The sequence below is a fragment of the Harmonia axyridis genome, chromosome 2 (assembly GCF_914767665.1).
Source record: "Harmonia axyridis chromosome 2, icHarAxyr1.1, whole genome shotgun sequence".
In the NCBI taxonomy this organism is placed as follows: Eukaryota; Metazoa; Arthropoda; class Insecta; order Coleoptera; family Coccinellidae; genus Harmonia; species Harmonia axyridis.
Window position 1 is genome coordinate 63,771,102 of NC_059502.1, and position 24,385 is coordinate 63,795,486.

Consider the following 24,385-nt stretch of genomic DNA (forward strand, 5'->3'; position numbering starts at 1 on the left):
GAGGTGAATGAATTTGTCTCGTAAATATTTATGAAATTGCTCATTGCGATATGTTAAACGTTTTGCCAACTTTTCGGCTGGTTGGACAAGAGAATCATCCATTCCGAAGAACTAGGCCATTAATTGATTTGATTCAACATGCGTAAGAGTGATTTAACTTTGATTGATAACTTTTTTATTGGACGATTATCGCATCTTCCGATAGGGTATGTCATAATGGCTTATTACAGACGTTAAATTGAACAATATCGGCCTATTGGCTAATTGACAGTTTGCCGAATGTTTCATCCTTAAATGTAAAAATAAATTGAATTTTTGTTTCTTGCCAATAGGTGAAGCTATCAGCCGAGGTCGGATTTCAAAAAAAAATGATTATTATAGAGTTATATCATAGTATATCAATGAATTCGATGCAACATCAAGTCGTCCAGTAAAATAATTGAAGTCACCAAATCTTTTTTCTCTGCTTCAAAACTGGGATGAATTTAAACGGATCTGCTGTTTCCTGAAATTGTAAACCGATTTTCCGGTGTCAAGTATCTTTGATTTGTGTAATATACGAAAGATCGAGAAAATATTTGCACGCCAATGTGTCAGATATGCAAAGTCCAAACTTGTAAGTCCTTATTTCTAATTATGGCTGAAGCGCTGAGTAGAAATACAACAATTTTTAAATATGACATTTCGAAATTACTGGGGATTTTGTCGAATCAACAATCGAAATAACATTGCAAGATTTATTGGCCAATTATACTTGCTAATAATATTTTTTTCTTATATTTGAATCTTGACTAAGAAGTGAATAATTTTATTGAAAAGCCCAAAAAACGGTATATATTAACCATTTCAATTCTTAATCTACGTATCATAAGAACTATACAGGGTGTTTTATTATAAACCGGGAAAATCATTAGTGCCTTATGACATATACCTCGTTTTCGGAGCATAAGCGAGATACAGGGTGTTAACGTCATTTCTGAGCTAAATTCTTTTGAGAGTGGTCAGTTAGGTATAACCTTCGAAGCTACGTTTTCTAGACACATCCGAGTATTTTTGAGTGCTCAATTCAGTAAAGGTGAAGAACTGAAAATTAATTTCAAAATGACAAAAAACCTGCAATGTCTTTTTTTTCCGTTTCCAAATTGAATTTCATTTTCTGAATTGATTCAATTCAGAATCATAAGAAAATTTTAATTGTCTGAAGTTCACAGATTATCTTGATAGATTTGCCGTGTGAAATTGAGCTTTGATGATTCTAAAAGTTTAATAATAAATTTATACCTATATCATGCTATATATTTCAAAAAAGGAGAAAGAAAAGCGATTTTGTTTGTTATAGAAATTTTTATGGTTTACATTTGAAGAAACTCAATTGTGTATTATAACTTCAAAACGAATAACAAAAAGAAACAGATGATTGCACCAATGGATGCTACTAAAAAAGTGTTTTTAAAATGTTTATGTTTATGGCACCAGTAATAAAGATGTCATGAGAACATTTCATTTCACGCCATTTGCCAATTTTTTCCTTTTCTTGAATTCATAAGGTTGCGCTTGCGGTTGTCACAGAATTAATTCTTTCCAAAATTGAGCACGAAATTTTGGTCATTTTTTCCATAGCTCGAAGAGATTCTGAGATTTGAGACACCAGATATGTTAAAATGGATGTGGGTCTGTGGGATAGTGACTTATTGATACATGAAGGATGTTTAACTGAACATGAATGGTCAATTAGAGAGCCTGAAGATTTGAAGAATATGTTACCTTTATTATACGTAATTGAACACATCAGAAGGAATTAGTTTAGACAGTATTCTCTCAACTTCACCGCATATTAGTCAACTCCGAATATTCTGTGCAACAGTTTATGAATATCTGAGTGCTCAATTATTGAAGCTATTTGAACTCGTGTTTTTTTATTTCGAGCTTGAAGAACCAAGTGTATTCCGTGGTGCATTATATCTAAGTAGTCCTTGTAAATGCGTCTAGAGGAATAGAAATATTATTTGTCCAGCAAATAGCCAAATGGATGAAATTTATGATTCCAACTCAAATTGATTAATTCATGATTATATTAGGAGGAATGATGAATCGTTAGATAATGCACTGTTTATGTATAAACATACAGGGTGATTCCAGAGGAGACCGTCAGATTTTAGGAGAAGTTTACACTAGTCAAGGCAGTTTCGAAACAATGTTTGATTGAGGCTTTATCAATATTGATGAAATTTTCAGTGTAGAACAATCTGATTGTCTACTTTCAATAATTCCAACACTTTCTCAAAAATACAGGGTGGGAATTATGATAAGTTCAGATCAAATTTGAAGGTTGAAAAAACACCCTGTATATTCCGTTTTCAAAAATTCGCTGTCTGCTTCAGGTTCTACCATAAGTTTTCATTACTGAAGCATTTTTATTTTTTTTTGGCTTTTTTTTGGTTGAGTACAATTTGGTGGAAAATCGTGATTGCTTTTTTTTGTAGATTAATAATCCATTCCAACTTCAACAAAGATAATACTACTACCATTATAAATATCCAATAATATTAACTTCATATTATACATCATAATAGAATTATTCCACTGAATATTAATTTTTTAAATGACCGAAACATATAGAAAAGTTAATATTTCTTATCTTCTGTATTATGTAGGCTGTGACATATTCTTTGGTCTATAAATTAATTTGATTTATTTGCTCATAACTGTAATAAGTATAATAAGTAGCCATGGTTTATTTTTGAGTAGTCGTCCTCCAGCAGACTGTTTTATTATTTCTTCGCGATATAAGAACAAAAGAAAGAATAGATATGTATAACTTTCTGATTTTATATGCGAAAATTGTCTCAAACGATACAGTTCGACTCACTGATGATAAATACCGAGGTAAAATTCAATTCTGGCCGCCCGTAAACAATAACGATAACTCCCGAAAGGAACAATTTGAAAACTAAAAATTTGTAAGGTAGTTTCAGATATCGAATATTGCTGTTAATAAGAAAACACGACTAGGGGTTCCGTATATGTGGCGGATAAATTTTGTTTTCCTGATCATCTCAAAACTACGGATTCAATGCAGATGGAATCGAATTCGTTAATTGAAATTGAACATTGGGATGTAGAATAACAATTTCCATAGCTAAATTTAATTCCATTTATGAATGCGAATTTATGATTCGTGCTTTATCGATTGGGCCCTTTATAGTCTAAAACATACAGATATTGTATGAAATGATATAGAGCTTTGTTATTTGAAAGATCGCTCATGACTGTAAACGATGAGAATGCTTATTCAAGTAAAATAACGTTGTAATTAGCAAATAAAAAGGAGAAATTCTGCGAATTCTGTCAAAGGAACATAGACACAAGAATCACCGGTTTGCAAGAGTAACATTCTCCATACAATGGGATCTCAGCGAGTATACACATAGTGAATAGATTTTTTTTTTACAATTTTATTGGAAAAGTTCCAAAATAATATGAGATAACCCTTCTCCTTTCAAGTACTGAATTATTTCTTTAAAACAACTAAAATTTAAACAAATAAGTACTTGAAAGTCATTGTTGCATATTTGAGCGATTGTTCCTCGAACAACGAATACTAAGCCTGTAATGTCTTTAGACCAAAAGGAGCGAATCAATAACAGTCTTCAAAGAATTTCTGTCCATCGGTCTATCCATATTCGGATCTCCGTTCCGTAAATACTACCGTTTCAAATTTTGATTCCATAAAAGTGATCAAGTCATTTTAAAACGTCATGGCAGTTCACTTTGTGGGTTAATTGAGTAATTGCACTTGATCTCAATTTGATCCTATCTTTAGCTATAGAAATATAAAAAATGAATCAGCTGATCGTAAACATAGTAATTTTCAAAAAGAACAACTCGAAGACTCTATATTTGTGGAGCAGGTTTGATGCAGAAGTACGCAGCATTTAATGAATGGGTGAAAACCTGCCAATGATTACTCACATAGCAAAGAACCACGCCCTTCATCAAAGGAAATTGGCTTTTGATGAAGTTGCTCGAATTTTTTAAATGTTGTAGAACTCGTGATGCAGATCAAATGTCTTCTTTGCACCTTCGCTCTTAATTCAACCATTTACATAGGATTCTAAAAATAACTTTTTCTAAAATTTCGAATGATCATTGTGAAGAAACGTTTTCCGGTCATGAACGCGATATCTCAAACGAAAAACCAAGAATCTTCAAAGTTGCAGCGATTATCGAATGATGAATTCTTCATTAGATATTCATTCATCATTAGCCAAAATTAGGCTAGGGGTTTAGTGACTATCTGTGGCAGTTTCGAATTTTGAGTTCCTTGGCAAAAAATTGAGACAGAAACAGATTGTAATCACTTGGTGCCAAGTCCGGATTACAAGATGGGTGCATAAAAACCCTCTCAACTGAGCTCCCAGAGCTTCTGATGAATCACTATCGATGTGAGTGGCCTGGTGTTGTCCAGATGAAACACAAATCCTCTCCTATTGGCCAAAGCTGGCTGCTTCTGGGCGATTGCTTCCTTCAGACAGTCCAATAGTTGACAGTACAGTTTCCAGTTAACAGTTGTGCTGTAGGGGAGCAGCTCATAGCAGATAACTCCCTACTAATCCCACCAAACTCACATCAAAAGATCTTGGCCTCCAATCCTAGCTTGGTCACCATTTCTGGCAGTTCAACGCGTTTCGACAACGACCGTTTTCGCTTGACGTTGTCGTAAGTGATCCACTTTCCATCACCAGTAACCAACCGCTTCAAAAATGAGTCGATTTTTTTGTGAAATTTTCAGCTCTTGGGCAATCGAAACAGTGCATCCATGACGGTCGGACTCGACAATGTCCATGATTTCATCAACATTTTCGACAATTGGCCTTCCAATGCTGTCCTTTTCGACAAGCTAGACAAAAAAGTATCCTCACCCAGTGAATAGGAATTAAAAAAAAAAACTGACAGGCGCACTCACAGGACATACTTCCATATATCCTCTGAGAGAACATGAGAAAAGCTGTCGCTTCTGTCAAGAAGCCATTGAGATAGCCAAACACTTGGTATGCGAATGTGAAAGTGTTCACCGGAAAAGGCTACAACACCTTGACTCTGGGTTTTTAAAGCTGAAACAAGTGCATTGAGCCATTATTGCACTTAAACAGTGCGTAGATCTTTAGGTCAAGGTACATGCGAGGTCAGATGATCTTTCGCCCCTCCTCTTATCTAATCTAATCTTATCCTTCATATCAACTAATACAATTGCTACCGGTCAGTAACTATATTCAAATGATCATACAAAATCGTTGGGATTACTTATGGAGCCCAAACAGCCAAGTCATTAAAAAAAAATTTTTTTTGTACCCGTAATTTTTTGATAGTAGATCCTAATTTGACACAAATATTACTTTCGGATAAATAATTCGAAAAATGAATCTTTGGAATTGGTTGAAGAAAATAATTATTAATCGCTGCCGAAATTTTCGTAGTTCAGGTTTTGTAATGAAATAATCGTTTCATCAGACGTTGAGAGCTTTTTTCGAAGACTGACACCTATTTGCATAAAATGAGTTTCAATAGCGTATTGATATTCCTAGATTTGTGAATTTTGAAGGCAAAAAACCTTTCAAAGTTAACATGATTCATCACCCAAATATCTAGAATCATCATGAATATTATGCGGCAGGAATTTGTTCACAAATCCAAATAGCAAAAATTCTTTACTCCTAAACCACTAAGACTCTGTCCCAAAAACAATGGTATTAAGTATCCTCGTAACAATAAACTTTCCAATTTCATGATTATGTTTTATTGAGTTTCCGAGAAATAATATTCTGAAATTTCTTTGCGCCTTTAAAATTCATATGACCTATTCTCGAGTTAGGTGGATCAATGCGGTATTGCAACTGATTTTGTACCTTTTTTCCAAATAGTTCTTATAACGGGTGTTTTTTTTCGAGGTATATAACTTTAAGTTGGCATTACTGTTCGAGATGACGACCGATTCAACAGCTGTCAAGTGATTTATTCTCAGTTTGGTTTGGCAATTCATCATGAATAGACTCACGCCTAAACAACGCTTGGAAATAGTGCAATTTCATTTCGAAAATAATGATTCTGTGCGGAATACGTATCGCGCACTACGTCCATTTTATTTTGTTTAGGTAGCGATGAAGCGCACTTCTGGCTACATCCAGAAAAACTGACCGTTTGGTGCGCTTTATGGGCTGGTGGAATCATTGGTCCGTACTTCTTCAAAAACGATGATGGCCAGAACGTTACAGTCAATGGTGATCGGTATAGAGCCATGATTACTAACTTTTTCATTCCTGAATTGAACAACCATGATGTCCAGGAGCTGTGGTTCCAACAAGACGGCACAACATGTCACACAGCTCGTGCCACAATCGATTTATTGAAAGACACGTTTGGTGACCGCCTAATTTCACGTCTTGGACCTGTGAAATGGCCTCCAAGATTTTGTGATTTAACACCGCTAGACTACCTTCTGTGGGGCTATGTAAAGTCATTGATTTATGCAAATAAGCCACAAACCCTTGACCATTTGGAAGACAACATTCGCCGTGTTATTGCCGATATACGGCCACAAATGTTGGAAAAAGTCCTCGAAAATTGGACGTCCAGATTGGACTACATCCGAGCCAGCCGTGGCTGTCATATGCCAGAAATCATATTTAAAATGTAATGCCACAAGATTATCTTGCGGATAAATAAAATTCATGTCAATCGAATAATCCATCGTTGTTTTATTGCAATTTGAAGTTCTATAGCTCTAAAAAAACATTCTTTACATCTTCGAAGGTGTCGGTGATTAAAATAAACTGGTGTAAGTTTCACGAATACTAAATTATTTATTTCGAATGATACAACATACCAGTTGTTGAAAAAATATACAAAAAAATATTTTATCCAAATTCCAAATGTTTCAAAAACTATCAACGATCTTTTCTTCCAAGGCATTTCTGTCGGACACAATTGATTACAAACTGCTAATTAAGATATTAAATATCGTCTGAATACCTCGGATGCCTATACACCAATCATATAAAACGTAATCGTTTTCTTGGTATGCAAATCCTTAATGAAAATTTGTGCATCATGAAGTTCAATGTATAAGTATGAAGTATTAAATAACTGAACTGATGGCATGTCGGTGCCTTCTAGATCAATTAAGTGCTATGCATATGTAGTACGTGATTCAATAAAACGACCGAATCATCAATTATTTTGTTGTTCTAGTGAGAGTGAATGTATCCCATTTGATTTGGCATTCTGATATAGTATATTTCATATTGGGCCGTAGTATTTTGATAATAATTACATTTATTCTATACGGATTACGTCTACAGGGTGAGTGCGAAAATTTTTAAAGAATGAATACTTGACGAAAATTAGAGAGGGCTGTTCATGTAAAGGGTGTTTTTCTTAGAGCTATAGAACTTTAAATTGCAATTAAACAATGATGGATTATTCGATTGAAATGAATTTTATTTATCCGCAAGATAATCTTGTGGCATTACATTTTAAATATGATTTCTGGCATATGACCGCCACGGCTGGCTCGGATGTAGTCCAAGCTGGACGTCGAATTTTCGATGACTTTTTCCAACATTTGTAGCCGTATATCGGCAAATGGTCAAGGGTTTGTGGCTCATCCGCATAGACCAATGACTTTACATAGCTCCACAGAAAGTAGTCTAGCGGTGTTAAATCACAAGATCTTGGAGGCCAATTCACAGGTCCAAAAAGTGAAATTAGGCGGTCACCAAACGTGTCTTTCAATAAATCGATTGTGGCAAGAGCTGTGTGACATGTTGCGCCGTCTTGTTGGAACCACAGCTCCTGGACATCATGGCTGTTCAATTCAGGAATGAAAAAGTTAGTAATCATGGCTCTATACCAATCACCATTGAATGTAACGTTCTGGCCATCATCGTTTCAACGTGAAAATCACCGTTCTTGAAGCGTCGAAACCACTCTTCTTTCACTAATAGCGGCCTCATCATAGGTATTTGAGTGCATTCGATGAGCCTCAGCCGCATATTCCTTCGTTTTGAAGCCGACAATTAAAACTTCTCACAAATATCGAAAATTTGGCTCGTAAGCTGACATGTTTAATCGAGAATAACTTCATGATGCAGACACATATCGATTAATGTTTCGATGGCGTTATGTTTACAAATACCTAATCTTATTGTATGACATTTACGATCTATTCATTTCGACTACCATCTTACCGCTACATCCATCTATTCCAAAACGGCGGAAGCAAATTTGTACACCTGATAAATGAAAGATCATAGTCATTTCTCCCTTAATATTACCCAAAAAGATAAGAAGGCTATAATTTGAGAAAAATTTAATGCAATATGGTGGTGTTGAATTTGAAGTGAATCAGATAATTTCATGCCACCCTGTAGGTCTTCACAGAAAAGCTATTGAAAACAGATGTCAATTTATCGTGAAAATAAAATAAATCCCTTCAGGAGATTTGCAATTATATTTCAATCAGAATCACATCAAAATTTCGTCATACACCAAATACTCATACACCAAAAACAGAAAAGAAAAGCACGAATATTTCAATTTGAATTCAAATGAATCACGTACGTCATCAGAATGTTAAATTCTAATCAATTAGTTTGAGAATTCATTGGAAATGTTGATTCTATTTGATTGATCATACGTCTTATACTTTTTTATTGAAAAGAGAATTTGAGTCAAATTTTTCCACTTGCATCTGCATACTAGCCTCCAAGATTAATTGATATAAGCTGTCCTATTATCCTGCGAATCATACTCAAGAGGTTTCATCTAAAATTGAATTGAGTTTTATATCACAAAAATCTCTCTAATTTTGACCCCTCATAAATCGAAATCAATAGGAAAAGAATATATGTAAATAAATAATAGTTTTTTGATTTGATTATTCAAAATCAGCTTCTAAACCCCAAAAATAATTTATGAATTTTTTTGTTACAGATCGGATGAAATCACCTATGAGAATAGAAAAACTAGTTTTCTATTGTGTATCTTGAAGAAAAATATCCGTTGGCAATGGAGAACGAATCACTCAAACTTCGGAATGTTGGCAATGAAAAGTGAGTTGTGAAATGATACATTTTTTCAGGACTCATTAACCAGCCGAAACAGGATAGGTTAGAATGCTACAAAATGAAATATCTCATTTTACAGAGATATTGGAAATACATATACATATTCTAAGCCTAAGAGATAGATCTCACTAATATATGTACATTCATTTCATTATCGTGAATATTGAACTCTTACACCGAAGGCGGCACAAACAAGATGTGTTTTAATCCAAGGATCACAATTAAATCTAGACTGTCTAATTCATGCCAAGTTCATCTAAAAGTTCCCCATTAAACTTTGGAGCAATATTTGGCACATCAGTTTGAGTTTAAAGATCGCTCTCTATAAACGTACAAAGGTTATAAATGTTTTAATTAATGGAGAGAATTGTTATGACTGATTATTCATTACCTACATTAATTTCACAAGTTATCTATTTACTGTTAAAAAATTACGAAAACAATTATAGAACTATTCACATTTTTTCCTGTCGCTAGCAGACCTTAGATTTTGAAGAAAAAAAATTAAATTCCATATATAATTTTAAACTAACATAATTATCTTATTTCGTTGAAAGTAATTTGAATTTTTATCTGTTATATAATATTTTCAATAAGCCAATTCCAATGAGCAAAATGAATATATGGTCGCATTTCTAATATTCAAGAAATGTTGAAACGTTATATTTTTTATAGCTTCAACTTGTCATTGTTCCATAATAATGCTACACGGTGAATCGTTGAAAAGGAGCAATCATAAATATTTATGGCCTAAAATATGAACCCTCCATGGAGGGTTTTAGTTTCTAGTTTCTATTTCAGCTCATGAGCTGAAATGTGAGAAATCTCTATTCATCCTGCTGTGTAATATAACGAGCGTTCATTAAAATTCGTGGTCAAGAATGCTGTGGAAAAATTAGAGTTGATTTTCTGTGATTGCAAGTGGCGCTTAGCTTGTAGCATATCACTCACATTTGTTTACATACTTCAAATCTGGGAACTAAATATGGTACAAGCTAATCGCTTCATGTAATCACAGAAAATTAACTCTAATTCGCCACAGCACTCTTGTCCACGAATTTTAAACGCTCGTTACATATAGTAATACCATTTACACTCATCAATTCTGTGAATTTCATCTGAATGACATTTAGGAATAATATTGTTAACTCGAATACTTTGCGTCTCTTGAGCAAGCCCCATTTAAATGGGGCTAGTTGCGCTCAATACTCATAATTTAGGGTCTACTTTTCAGAGTTTCACGATTTCTAATTTCTAACGACTCACTCTGTATATTATGATTTCGACTGTGCTCCACAAAACGTCAATAATCATCAAAAATATTTTTGACGACTGTGAAACTATTGCGGGAAACTGTTTTCATATTATCAAGATCAAGCTGTTTAATGCTATCAAATGTGTTTTAAGAAGAAAATTAGGTATATGTAGGTATCACATTATTATGTCAACAGTCAAAAATATTCTCGGAACAGATTTTGTTCAGAAATAATTCAGAGGAAGATTCATCTAATGTTCAATTTATTTTCCTTTTTTTTATACAATCATGAAATAAAGAATGGAGTTATTCCCGAGAACATCAACAAAAACCACAAAATTGATAAACCTATCTTGAATTATGCAATGGGAATATACATTGAAAAATATTATTTTAATGGATAGGAATATTTGAATAATTTTTGTAGGTCTACACTTATTGAAGAATCAGTGGATAATTAAAAGTTATTATTCTTTATTATCAGATATGGCACGGATAAGGAAGAGGTGACCGGAGAAGATGATTATGACCCACATTTATACAGAAAAGTTGAACATCCGACCTCGTAAGTACTTCTATCATTTTTTTAATATTTTTCATTACATTTTTCAATCATTACTTACTGTTGTCAATGAGTACATTTTCTGGGAATATAAATTTTTGCAGTTTGAAATCGTTAATTTGGAAAAATCAGGAAAATAAATTTTTCAATGGCTATATTCATGGAACCCCTAGTCAGATCGAAGAGTTGCGGCATTTGAACCATACCAACTCTGAAAAAAAGGTTCTAGATTTTGCTTTCTAGATTTATTGTGATTAGAACAGTCAGAATTGAATTCGACCACGGTTTCTTTATCAGTGGATCGAACCAATTCGAAATATGTATACTGGGTGATGAAGTACTTTGACAATCTACACAATATTCTAATATGATTTTTCCAAAAAAATATATATCCAGAAACGTTTTGTTTAATTTTCGTTTTTTTGGAATAACATTCGAAATATTGACCTATTGAACGGAAATTGGTATTTAGAGGTTTTTTGAGGTGTCGAATTCGAACTTGATGTAATTATTGCTCTCTTCGTTGGGGGCGCCACATACACCTTTTTTTCTTTTATGGATATTCATAATTTTTTTGAGGGTAGTTCGAGCATATTTCTCAGTGAAATAATCGATTCCTTTATCATATCTACGTAAAGAAGCTACCCTTGTTACATATTTGGATCTGAGAATTTCAAGTCTGATAATCGATGCGTGTTGAAGTTATTACAATTATTTTGCATTTTTCAAAAAAAATGCTTAGGAAATGAATTTGACGCTTAAGTAAGTAGCTTTGGTTTATTGTAGGGGTGCCACATATTTTATTACTGTTTCCTCGTTTGAAGAAGTCCCTACTTTCGGGTAAACTTTAACAACTTGTTGAAAACGAAGCGTTGCCGGACATATATTTATTTGGACAATTAATATTATAATATCGTGAGGAATCACCTGCTGAGGTTCTGCAAAGTACTTTTGAATCCCCCTTTATAAACAATGTGACGAAATGATCGGGAAACTAGGGCTCAAAAACACTTATTTCCATTAAAATGTGACATTCGAATCACATTTTGTTACTAAGTTTGATAGCATGATGGGTTTTGAACTATACTTCCCAAAGAAATTTTTCATCTACAATCACATTAAATATCCATCTCGTAAAATGGTCCTAAAGAAGCATTGTAATAATTCTGCTATTAAGTCAACTCAATAGTTAGTGAATAATACTGAGTTTCTCTAGGACTCTATTAAAATACAAGATTAGGAGAGCGCACTTGAATCAAATTTAAATTCCAGTGTTTATTGATGATGTGGGCTGTAATAATACTGGCAATCCAGTGAGAATTTCTAATGAAGTGACAATTCCGTAGAAAGATGCGCTTGAATGATTTAATGTTAATAAACATTATTATTGTCCCCGATTTAAGCCTATCAGCGTAGGATCGCAGATAGGAGAACATTCATTCAATCCCCAGATATTCAAATTATCAGAAGTATAGGGCACGGTTGTATCCGGTCCTTGTGGCCTCTCTGGTCCTCATCCTCGTGATTCCGATAGTCTTTGTGCGTGTCCGTCGACTTCTAGGAATTTTCTTTCTGAACCCAAAAGAACGGCTTTTGGTTTTATATTATATCGATACTCGCAAAGTCCTTTAGCACCTTGATGATTCTGTTTAGATTTATAGGTACCAATTCCGTGGTTGAAATGATAATAGAGAGAGTTCTTGTTGAAATTATTCCCCACTGGTGCTTTATCGGAAGATAAGATATAATAAATATACTATTCTCGTCATAACTTGATCTAGAGCTAGCCTTCCAGTTCTAGAGTTCTAATAAACACCAGTATCTGGGATGGCTTCAAGGAGGCTAATTCCTCACTTCTACAAGTTTCTTGTCAAAAGTAGATTTTGCGGTGGCTAGTGATGGCGAGGCATTCCATCGCCAGCTGATCTGGAGTTTCTTCCTTCTCCCTACAGTATCTGCACTCGTAATTTTCTGCTAGACTCATTCTCATGAGGTGTTTCCTAAGGCGACAATGCCCTGTGAGGAATCCAGTGAGGGGATTATTGCTAAGATCCAGCTACTTCTTGGATCTCCCACTGTCAAAGATTCGAAGAAACTATTTGGAATGATCCAAACCCGGAAGATTCCTCCAGAGTGTTTCTCTTTCGGTTTTTTCTTCTTCCGAAACTCTTTCTTGTAGGTACATTTGCCTAAACCATCTATGAAAGGAGTTTGTGCTCCCTTTCTGGCAAGTGTGTTGGCCTCTTCATACCCTTTCATTCCCGAGTGGCTGGGAACCCAGACTAACAAGACCTTGTTATCATTTTTGAATTCTTTTAAACTCTCAGGTTTTTGAGTTTGGGCGGTTCAACTGTCTGTCCAACATAACTTTTTGACGGTAAGTTCAATATTACATTATTTCGTCGATAGTGAACTGATTTGAAAATTTCAACTGGGTTGTGTACAGAACATAAATAGCTTCCATACTAACCAACACTCGACATCTCTGTCCTATTCAAAAAATGTTGGGTTTGATGCCACCTTCTTGGGGTTGGTTTTTTTCGGAACAAACTCATGAAGGAAATTGACCTGTTTTTTCTGAAATCTTCGTTTGGGGGGGGAGTCAAATTTTTGTTTGGACACCCTGCAAAGGTCTCTAGGATGGTATCCGGACTTGTACTTGTAGTACGGCCTTTTTGAGAATGTGGCACGACAAGGGCCTTTGAAAATGAAGGAAAAAGAAATAAAATATGAAAAATGAAAAGAAAATAAAAGCGAATTCTGGAGTATCGACTTCTGCCTACCTGCGGCTTCACAGTAAGGCTGAATTCTTCGTCTAGGCACCCGCTCGCGAAAAAGTCACTTCAACTGAGGTTCGATTTAGTGGATTATTCAAAAAAACTTGTTAATTATTCGGAAAAATTGTATGTAGTTAATCTGACGGGTGCCATATGAATACTGGCTTTATCTCGACATCCGTCATATCCTTCAGCATATGTTACGCGAAAATGAGATTATATAACATATATTGAGTGGAATCTTATTAAAACGAGCACGCAATTCGAAATTGAACTAAATGAAACTAATTATATTATTACTTGCAGTAACAGAATGCATAAGTCCTAATATGGATGCCAATTTTAGGTGGAGTTTCTTTCCTACTGCTTCGTGCCTCTCTTTATATTCATATCCTGGAAACATTTGACATCCACCCGTGATATGTTGGATTATGTTGGACACAAGACCCGCTCTAGCGTTTCTACCTCCCCGGCAAATCCGCCTCCCAATATTAGCCGTCCCTCTAGAGCGAACTACGCGGTTTCAAGTTATTCAGCTGCGTTTTTATTTTGTAGAATCCTTGAACATTTTGTTTTTATTTTCCTTAAGATGATTGAGTAAAAAAATCGAATGATGAGGATGAACCATTATTTAGAATTCGAATGCGCTCACGCACAATATGATTTGTGGAATCATCTGTGAAAGTCATTGAAATAAAAAAAAAATATATCAGTTTAGGAATTCAGATTTTTTCGGTAGAAGTAGAAAATGCCTTCTTTCAATATTTTCTGCCCCGGCAAAAGCACGGTTTGCAGGCCTTTAGAGTCATATCGATTGATAGTCGGATCCTTTATGATATGTTCTCATTAGTTTCTCATTGATTATTATTATTATTTGCGATGGAAGATATTACCCATGTTAATATTTACGAGGTTCTTTTATGAAAACTAACCTTTCAAAAAAATTCAAATATCAATCGAGAAATCTTGACTTACGAAACTTCTCTGACGATGAAATGATTTTAATTTGTAGAAGACTTTTAAGTGATTATACGAGTAATATAAGATGACAATTGTGTTTTGTAATTTCCAAAATGAAGCGAAACATTGATTCGCATTTATGGCGTCGAATTCAATCAAGTTTTTCTATTTCTTTCAGGAACTCAGAAACACTCATTCACTTGCTAAAGGGATGCCTGGGGACAGGTATTCTGGCGATGCCAGAAGCCTTCAAGAATGCTGGAATGGTCAATGGCTTAGTCTTCACGTTTGTGATAGGTGCGCTCTGTACATACTGCCTTCATGTATTAGTGAGTATATCAATGCGGTAGAAAAGTTTCAATTTGGTATTCATTTTTGTCATAAACGGAATATCATCATTAATTTCGACCTTCTTGTAGCTACGTTGTTATTAATTTCATTCTTTTCTGCTCAATTTATTGTGTGATAAAAATATTTTAAAATGAATTCAGGATTTGAAATATCAATGATAATAGAAATGGACACTCAGATTTATTTCTTCTTATGATATACAGCTTGGTTGTATTTCTTTAACTCTAGGTGAACAAAGTGTCTATACATCATAAATTTGCCTTGTTTTTATTGAGTACTAATCTGAGTTTTGTAGAATTATCTTTATCGTATGATTTTTTCATATTATCAGATAAATACGGATTATCGACGTAACGATTTAACAACGAAAAAAATACTATCTATGCTAATCTATGTCAAATTTGAATGAAAATTATTCAAAAGATATTCCTTCTAAGTAACCACTAGATAAAATAATTTCAAAGCAATAATTAATTACATGTATCTTCTTTCGTTATAGGTTCAAGCTCAATACACTTTATGTAAGAGATACAGGGTACCTATATTAACATACCCAGAATCCATGAAAATAGCATTGGAATCAGGACCAAAGTGCCTTAGACCATATGCCAAGTTTTCACCGTAAGTATGGAATCATTGAAATAGTTTTAGAAATTTTGGGTTAATCAATATTAAAAATAGAGTGCCTTTATTTGCGATAAAGAATAAGTTATATTGGGGCGAACTCCAGCTCAAGCTACCCCACTCAACCTATTGGTAAAATTTTAAAAAATCAAAAGAAAACAGAGGCAAAAAATTACAACTATGGGGTGATATAGTACACTCATCTAATCAATCTCTAATGCATAATAACAGAGATCCAAATTGACAGATCTTATCTTCTTTTGGAGTGTTGAAAGCTGACTGAAAATAGCCATTGAAAACCTGTGGTTCATCAAAACCCTCCAGGAATATCTGGTAAATTTTCCGTGTTGAAAGAATCTTCAAGAAGAATCACGAGATTTATCCTTATACATGAAACTGCACTTTACTCGTCACATAGACAGACGAAGTTATAGCACTCTGGAGATGAGAAGAGTAGTTGTAATCATCTAAGTGTCTCGTGGGCTGATACTTCAAAAGAACACAATTTCTCAACTTCATCATGCTTTTTCAATAATTGGAGTTATCCACAGGATGATTCTAGAGTCTACACTCAACATAAGGAACATCAGAAATATCTACCAGTTAGATAAAAACCTTCAAATCAATATCGCTGATATAAAAAATATCATCCTAATATTTACCAGAAAAATTCAACATTAAAACATGAAACATGAAAAAACAAATGGGGAAAGTCACGATAACGTACAATCAAGTATGATGAGACATCGAGTGATCAATGACGTTCATTGTTTGCTAGAACAAATCACACAAGAGTTTGTGAAGTGGCGGTTACGCGTATTGGTAATGGGTGTTTTTTTCGAGGTATATAACTTTAAATTGGCATTACTGTTCAAGATGGCGACCGATTTAACAGCTGTTAAGTGATTTATTCTCAGTTTGGTTTGGCAATTCATCATGAATAGACTCACGTCTGAACAACGCTTGCAAATAGTGCAATTTCATTTCGAAAATAATGGTTCTGTGCGGAATACGTATCGCGCACTACGTCCATTTTATTTTGTTTAGCGATAAAGCGCACTTCTGGTTGAATGGCCACGTCAACAAACAGAACTGCCGCATTTGAAGTGAAGCTAATCCTCAAGTGTATGTCGAAACACCGTTACATCCAGAAAAACTGACTGTTTGGTGCACTTTATGGGCTGGTGGAATCATTGGTCCGTACTTCTTCAAAAACGATGATAGCCAGAACGTTACAGTCAATGGTGATCGGTATAGAGCCATGATTACTAACTTTTTCTTTCCTGAATTGAACAACCATGATGTCCAGGAGCTGTGGTTCCAATAAGACGGCGCAACATGTCACACAGCTCGTGCCACAATCGATTTATTGAAAGACACGTTTGGTGACCTTCTAATTTCACGTTTTGGACCTGTGAATTGGCCTCCAAGATCTTGTGATTTAACACAGCTAGACTACTTCCTGTGGGGCTATGTAAAGTCATTGGTCTATGCGGATAAGCCACAAACCCTTGACCATTTGGAAGACAACATTCGCCGTGTTATTGCCGATATCCGGCCACATATGTTGGAAAAAGTAATCGAAAATTGGACGTCCGGATTGGACTACATCCGAGCCATATACCAGAAATCATATTTAAAATGTAATGCCAATGTAATCGAATAATCCATCGGTCTTTTATTGCAATTTAAAGTTCTATAGCTCTAAAAAATCCTTTATAATAATAATAATAATATCGATTCCATAGACTCATTTTGCGTTTCTATTTCAGGTTTCTGGTGGATTTCTTCCTCATCGTTTATCAACTTGGTATCTGTTGTGTCTATATAGTGTTCGTAGCCAAAAACATAAAAGCTGTAGCCGACGAATACACAACAAACGACTTCACATTGACGCAGTACATCCTGATGTCTTTCATACCATTTGTACTTATCAACTGCATAAGAAACTTGAAGTTGTTAGCGCCGTTCTCAACTCTTGCAAATGTTATAACTTTTGCCTCCTTCGGAGTGGTGTGCTATTACGTTTTCCAAGACTTACCAGATATAAGTGAAGTACCTGCTTTTGGAACCTTGTACACGTTTCCTCTATTCTTTGGTACTACGCTGTTTGCCCTAGAAGCCGTAGGAGTTGTAAGTGTATAAACCAAAATTTAATACAAGATTAAGAAGATGTAATTAAACCTTTCAAAAATAATGGTCTAATGGTCTGCTCACTAAGTTCTCAGAAATTCATATTCAGTGTTAGAGAATTTGAATAGCTTCAGCTAATACATCATGAGGATTTATACCTGGTTAGCCTAGATGTGTGCTTGCTAGGCTTAGTAGTTCTGGATATTGGCTCAGTATATATTCACCTTTTGTTTGTCCTACCTGCAGAGAGTGCAAAACGCTGTTATAATGTGGCTACGAAGACTAGTAGCTCATCTGGTGATAACTTCTTGGTGTAGAAAGGTTTCTCTATCTTTCAATTGCCAACAAAATTTCAGATTTAATTGAGGATGTTCCGTTTCACTGCGACCTAATGGTCTATTTTGCCCCATATCAGAGCTATTCTCTCCATAACGTGATCTACAGCTCGCCTTCCAGTTTCAGAGTTCTAGTGAACTCCAGTATCCTCACTTATACCAGTTTCTTGTCCGAAGCAGATTTTGCGTTGGCTAGTGATGGCGAGGCTGTCCGTCACCAGGTGGTCCAGAGTTTCATCCTCCTCCCCACACAATCTGGACCCTGTGAGGAATCCAGTGCTGAGATCCAGATACTTCTTGAATCTCGCAAATTGCTTTTACTCTGCACCTCTTCTATAATGTTATTTTCCAACACCAGCAGGCGTTGAATCGTGTTGTCGGGGGTCTCTGCTGACTTGGGAGTGCCGTAACACCATAAAGCAACTGGCCAGAGGAAAAAAGGTGACTCTACTATGGGTACCAGGGCACTGAGGGGTTGAAGGAAATGAAAGAGCTGATGAACTTGCAAAAAGTGCATCAAGGTTAACACCTGCTGGACCTGAGCCTTTCTGTGGGATAGGAAAAGACCAATATAAAGCTGCGGTGCAGCTATGGGAGTTGAACAGCAGGACAAACCACTGGACTAACACTCCTAGACTTGTTCAGGCAAAGAAATTCGTGAAGATTTCACCTATCTACGCCAAAAAGCTCCTGAAGCTGTCGCGAGCCGAGCTTCGGGTGATGGTGGGACTGCTGACGGGGCACTGTCGGTACAAACATCTTTTGTACCGTATGGGAAAGTGAGGAGACGAGATTTGCAGGCTCTGTGGATCGGAAGTAGAAACGGCTGAACACTTGATATGCAAGTGTCCGGAGCTGGCTGGCCTAAGAACCATTCACATGGGTAAGCCGGTCCTGGATACCAGATAGGTAACGGTCAAGGTCCCTAAGGAGGTTCTCAATTTTATTAACGTCGTTGACGACCTCCCTGGGTTTCTATGAATGAGTAGGGTAGAGAACCAAAGAACTGCATGGTCGCAGTTCCCGGAAGGTTTACCGAACCAAAACGTCCCCAGTTCAAATAATAATAATAATAGTGGTCTATTTCGCCCCTCATCAGAGCTATTCTCTCCATAACGTGATCTACAGCTCGCCTTTCAGTTCCAGAGTTCTAATGAACTCCAGTATCCAGTATTCTCATTTCTACAAGTTTCTTGTCCAAAGCAGATTTTGCGTTGGCTAGCGATGGCAGGGCTGTCCGTATCCAGGTGATCCAGAGTTTTATCCTCCTCCCCACACAATCTGGACCCTGTGAGGAACCCAGTGCTGAGATCCAGATACTTCTTGAATCTCGTAGTTTCAATTGCTTTTACTCTGCATCTCTTTGTAGTGTTCTTTTCCAACACCAGCAGGCGTTTTCTTGAGTTCATGTGCTCTTTCACTTTTTCCGTAAAAATTAGATCAGAAGTTTTTCACTTCATACATTCATAGCTGAATATTCTGAGACCTCACCAGTTTACTATACTCAACAAAATTTTCGCAAAATATAAAATTTCTTTTCAGAATTATCACCTTATAACTCTTTTTTTTCGTTTTCATCCAAATCCTTAATTTGAATCTTCATTGTCACCCATTTTTTTCACACAATTATATTTACACCATGTTTGTTAGGTGTGATACCGTGCATATTCATTTTATCACTTCTGCTTCCTGAAGACTTTGGTTCTGTAATAAGAACAGCTATTGTGACGTCTTGCTGCCCGTCGGTATGTCTACAGCTGTAGGATCGAATGAAACTGAACAAACCAATGTCGTGCGATTTTCTTAGGTTCATCTTCACAATTTGTGGAAATAAATTTTACTTACTTATATCTATTCATACTGTTATTTTTGAGCTTAATGATATGCATTTATTATAGGTTATAGCATTGGAGAACAATATGAAGACACCAAAAGGCTTTGGCGGCTACTGTGGTGTACTCAATGTTGGAATGGTTTTCGTAACAGTACTTTACGTGGGTATGGGATTTGTAGGATACTGGAAATACGGAGATCTTTCTAAAGCCAGCATAACCTTGAATTTTCCTCCACAAGAATTGTGAGTAATCGCTGGAAAAACGAAACGCCACTGATCTTAAAATTGAAAAACAGTTTTTGTTTAGGACAACAAGAAATTTAGTTTTAAAAATGGAAAATTCAATGCATTAGAATATCTTTTCTTTTCTTTTCAGTTTAGCCAAATCGATCAGAATCCTTTATTCTGTTGCGATATTCATCTCATATGGTCTACAGGCTTATGTTCCAGTTGAAATCATGTGGAAAACCTACATGTTGAAACATCTTGAAGGAAGCGACAGGTTGATGGTTTGGGAATACGTACTGCGCATTGCTTCTGTGATAGTAACTTGTAAGTTGAATTCTTCATTATTTTTTATAGAGTAGGGTTATAAGCACAAAAACTGATATTATTGCTTGTGTAGTGGTGTTCTTTCAGTTCATCTTTTAAAGCCACCCTTCCTTTCACTGTGAAGGGCGCGTTTGGATTTTGCGAGAGAGCATATCAATTGGGAAGAGGCTGATTGGGAAAGAGTGCAATGAGCATATCTTTCATGTGGACGTCTGTATACAAGGGAACGTCGATCACAATGGTAGAGGCAGAATCTAGACTCATCTGTGAAGAGAACTCTTTCCCAATCAGCCTCTTCCCAATGGATATGCTCTCTCGCAACATCCAAACGCGCTTTTCGATGGGCTGGGGTAAGAGCTGGGCCTCTTGCCGCGACACGAGGCCTTAAATTATATTCTCTGAGGCGATTTCTTATTGTCTAAGTGCTAATTTGCACCCCATGAGTTTGCTCAAGCTGATTTTGAAGGAAGCGAGCGGTTGCACACCGATGTCTCAATGAAGAAACTCTCAAGTAACGTTCTTGAATGGCAGTTGTTACCTGTGGTCTACCCTGTCCTGGTCTTCGGACATTCATACCTGTCTCCCTGAATCATTGCAACATTCTGGACACACTTGTATGGGAAACTCCAAACCTTTCTGCAATTCTTGTGTATGTCCACCCTTCTTCTCGCAAAACTACCGCTTGGGCACATTCCTCTTGGGTCAAATTGCGTGTTTCGCGTTGCATAGCTATCGAGTGTAGAAAATCAAACGAAAGAAAAACTATTGATCACTAGAATTGATCGAGAACAACTGATTTCAGAATGGAGCCAATACATTCAAAATCTGATAATCTCATCTTTTTTTATTCCTGCTGGAACAAAACATCTGTATTGAAGAAGAACGTTGAAAGTGGATAACATATGCATGCATAATTCTGATAAAAATAATTATCATTGAGAACACCTTCAGTTGTTGAATAAATTTGAGATTTCCATAATGTGCGTTAATTTTTTTGCGGAGTGTATTTACATTGTTGCAAATATAAGAATTCATTATAGAATTAAAGATACTGATTAATCAATAATATATAATAAATTAATTTTTGTTTCAGTCGTTCTAGCTCTGACAATCCCCCTTCTAGGACTTTTCATATCTCTGTTCGGAGCATTTTGCCTATCCGCCCTTGGAATAGCTTTTCCAGCCATCATGGAGCTATGCGTCAAATGGCCAAACGATCTAGGACCCGGAAACATCGTCTTAGTGAAAGATATAGCACTTATCATTTTTGGAATCACCGGATTGCTAGCTGGCAGCTACAGTTGTATATCAGAAATAGTACAAAAACTGTCGGCAGGACAATTAGATTAGATTATTTATTTTTGCCATATGTTGCTATTGTAACTGTTGAACTGATGTAGTTCCTAGGAGTTATTTGAATTTAGGATGCCTAGGTAGAATAAGGATGTTTCAAAGTCAATATCTTCCCATGATTATTGAAGGCTTTAGTGTTCTTGAAGGCTCAATAAAATGAATACACAAGGTAGTTCATCAACAATAAAACAGAAACAACAACAATACAGAAATTTATATGAAGAAGGTTATTGCAGTGAACGTTCTTGAGTAGGAAGAATTAGTACTGAAGAATTAATTAGAGATATCTAGTTTTGGATTATAGTATTGTTGATAAATCACCCTGTATACTTATCCTCACCCCGAGTATTAATAGCCAAAAATCATTTTGTTCGGTTAATGTTACAACAGTAATACTACGAGTCTTTCGAATTGAGCTGTTACATTCTTTATTCCATGAATTGGATATTATGATAGTAATGAAAGGAGTAGTACAAATAATATTTTATACCAATTGATTGACATGCTGATCTTATTTGAGAATTACAAAAAGTCAAGTAGTGATATGGAGTCTTATTTTTATGCACACGTGTCCAACTCATATTCAGATTTTAATTGTTCTTTCCCTTCCCAGACCATCAGTGGAAAATAATCTTTAGCATTATACGTCAGGTTCACACTTTTCAGAGGGGTCTTTAGCGATGAAATTATGACAATTTTGAATTCAGGATATCTTAGAAAATAAATATTCATAAAATTTTCAATTCTATATCGTATCATATGTTGTTAATTCATTCGAAAAATGAGACACCAAAAGGAGATAGATTTGGAAAAATTTTATTGAAAAAATCTAGAATGAAATTGCCAACCTGGAATGCCTCCTTGACAACACAAAAATAAGAACGTGTGGAATTTTCGAAATTCCTGCTGAATAGAAACTTCCTCAAATCGAGAAACAGAAGAAGAAGAAAAAAACTCAGAACTTCAAGACAGAAATACTCTACATGCAGTAGAAAACGGCGACGATTATGAAGAATCTAGATGTTTCAAGGACAACAAGTTTTTCAAAAAATATAAACAAAAAATATAGGTAAAGATGAAAAAAATTAAATAAAAAAAATTTGGTTATTCGTTTCCAATGTCCTTTGAGTTTACAGATTCTTCTTGCGAATGATTGCTGTTATATTGAAACTCAAAAAACTTGAAGATTCGCCTGCCATAATTTTCCTTCTTTTGAAGAAGTTTTTAGAAAAATTTGCTTAATCATAATAAGATTGTGACTTATAATGGATATTTCTCCTGGGGGAATATATCCTCCTTGGGTCCGCCACTGTGCTTGGATTACCACAATGAAACATTGAGACGAAAACATGGCTTTAACTCACACTTCCTCTGAATCGTTCAAAGACAAATTTTGTCAAGAGCGTACTCGAAGACGGGCATGAAGGCGCAAAAAATGTTTACAACTAATGGGTATAATCATAATTTCGATACAAGATATAGAAACGACCTTAGAATACCTACACATCGACTCTCGAAAACCGACAACTCTATCCTCGCGCTGTCTTTAAAAATATATAATAAGATACCAGCCGATTTACGGCATATCTCAGATCTCGCTCATTTCAGGAGAAAACTCAATGAGCTTATTGGCAGTCAATCCTTTTACAGCTCAGAAGAATTTTTCGGAGAAAAAATTTGATCTGAAAGTTTTTTTAAAATGTTTTTTGTGTGAACTATGTTACTAATTTTTTTTTGTTATGACTTTCTCTATACCTTGATGGTCGACGGAAAATAAAGAGATTCTATTCTATTCTATTTCGGATAATAAAGGTATTTCGAATCCAAGGGTGCAGGTGTGAATACGCTTGGATGGTAAAATTTTCTCCTTCAATATATATTCCAAGAAATTATGGAAGAAGGACATTCTGCAATCAATTTAGTTAATTTCAGATTGAATCGATATTTTTGATATAAGTAGACAAGAATTAATACAGAGAGAGATATTCTGTAGTTCAGAAAATCATCAGATCTCAAGACTCATTTTACCAGTTCAAAAGCCGAGTTTTTGGATAATTCGTTTTATAGATCTACTAAACACAAAATTTCTTTGAGATCTGACGTATAAATTCTGAGAATTTGTAATAAACTGCATAGAAGAATAATCACGCACATTAGTTTCACTATTTTATAACTGATTTCCAGATTTCACTGTAGCACTAGAATATGTTAAAAAGAAGTGACAGTTCCTTACCTTGTCAAGTTGTCTCTTATCTTCTTCTTTTCTTAAAAGGTCAGTATGAATTTCCTACTTCATCATTTCAAAAGGTCTTGTTCTTTTTTCTCATACTCTCTCAGAAAGGAAGAATCGTCATCAGTAAGAATTCAAGATTTTTGTTTCAACATAATTTAAATATCCATCTGTTATCATTCCTGAAAATAATAACAAATTATTAAAATGTTTTCGATAGGTACTCAATTTCAATAACAGGATTACCTTGTCATCAAAAATACTAATTTTGTTAGGATATTTCATCAGAAATCA

The 24,385-nt window shown here is 35.3% G+C and overlaps 1 protein-coding gene across 4 annotated transcripts in view; it reads left to right on the plus strand.

Annotated features, from left to right (window-relative positions):
* Positions 1–22,404, plus strand: part of LOC123673803 (proton-coupled amino acid transporter-like protein CG1139) — a 31,071-nt gene extending 8,667 nt beyond the window's left edge. For all 4 annotated transcript variants that reach the window (XM_045608488.1, XM_045608490.1, XM_045608489.1 and 1 more), the window contains 8 exons: positions 8,992–9,110; positions 10,865–10,945; positions 14,858–15,008; positions 15,530–15,651; positions 17,427–17,787; positions 20,021–20,199; positions 20,333–20,508; positions 21,602–22,404. In XM_045608488.1, the coding sequence (XP_045464444.1) occupies positions 9,067–9,110; positions 10,865–10,945; positions 14,858–15,008; positions 15,530–15,651; positions 17,427–17,787; positions 20,021–20,199; positions 20,333–20,508; positions 21,602–21,858 (1,371 nt within the window). In that variant the 5' untranslated portion in view covers positions 8,992–9,066 and the 3' untranslated portion in view covers positions 21,859–22,404. The remainder of the gene's footprint in view (positions 1–8,991; positions 9,111–10,864; positions 10,946–14,857; positions 15,009–15,529; positions 15,652–17,426; positions 17,788–20,020; positions 20,200–20,332; positions 20,509–21,601) is intronic.
* Positions 22,405–24,385: the final 1,981 nt, after the last annotated feature.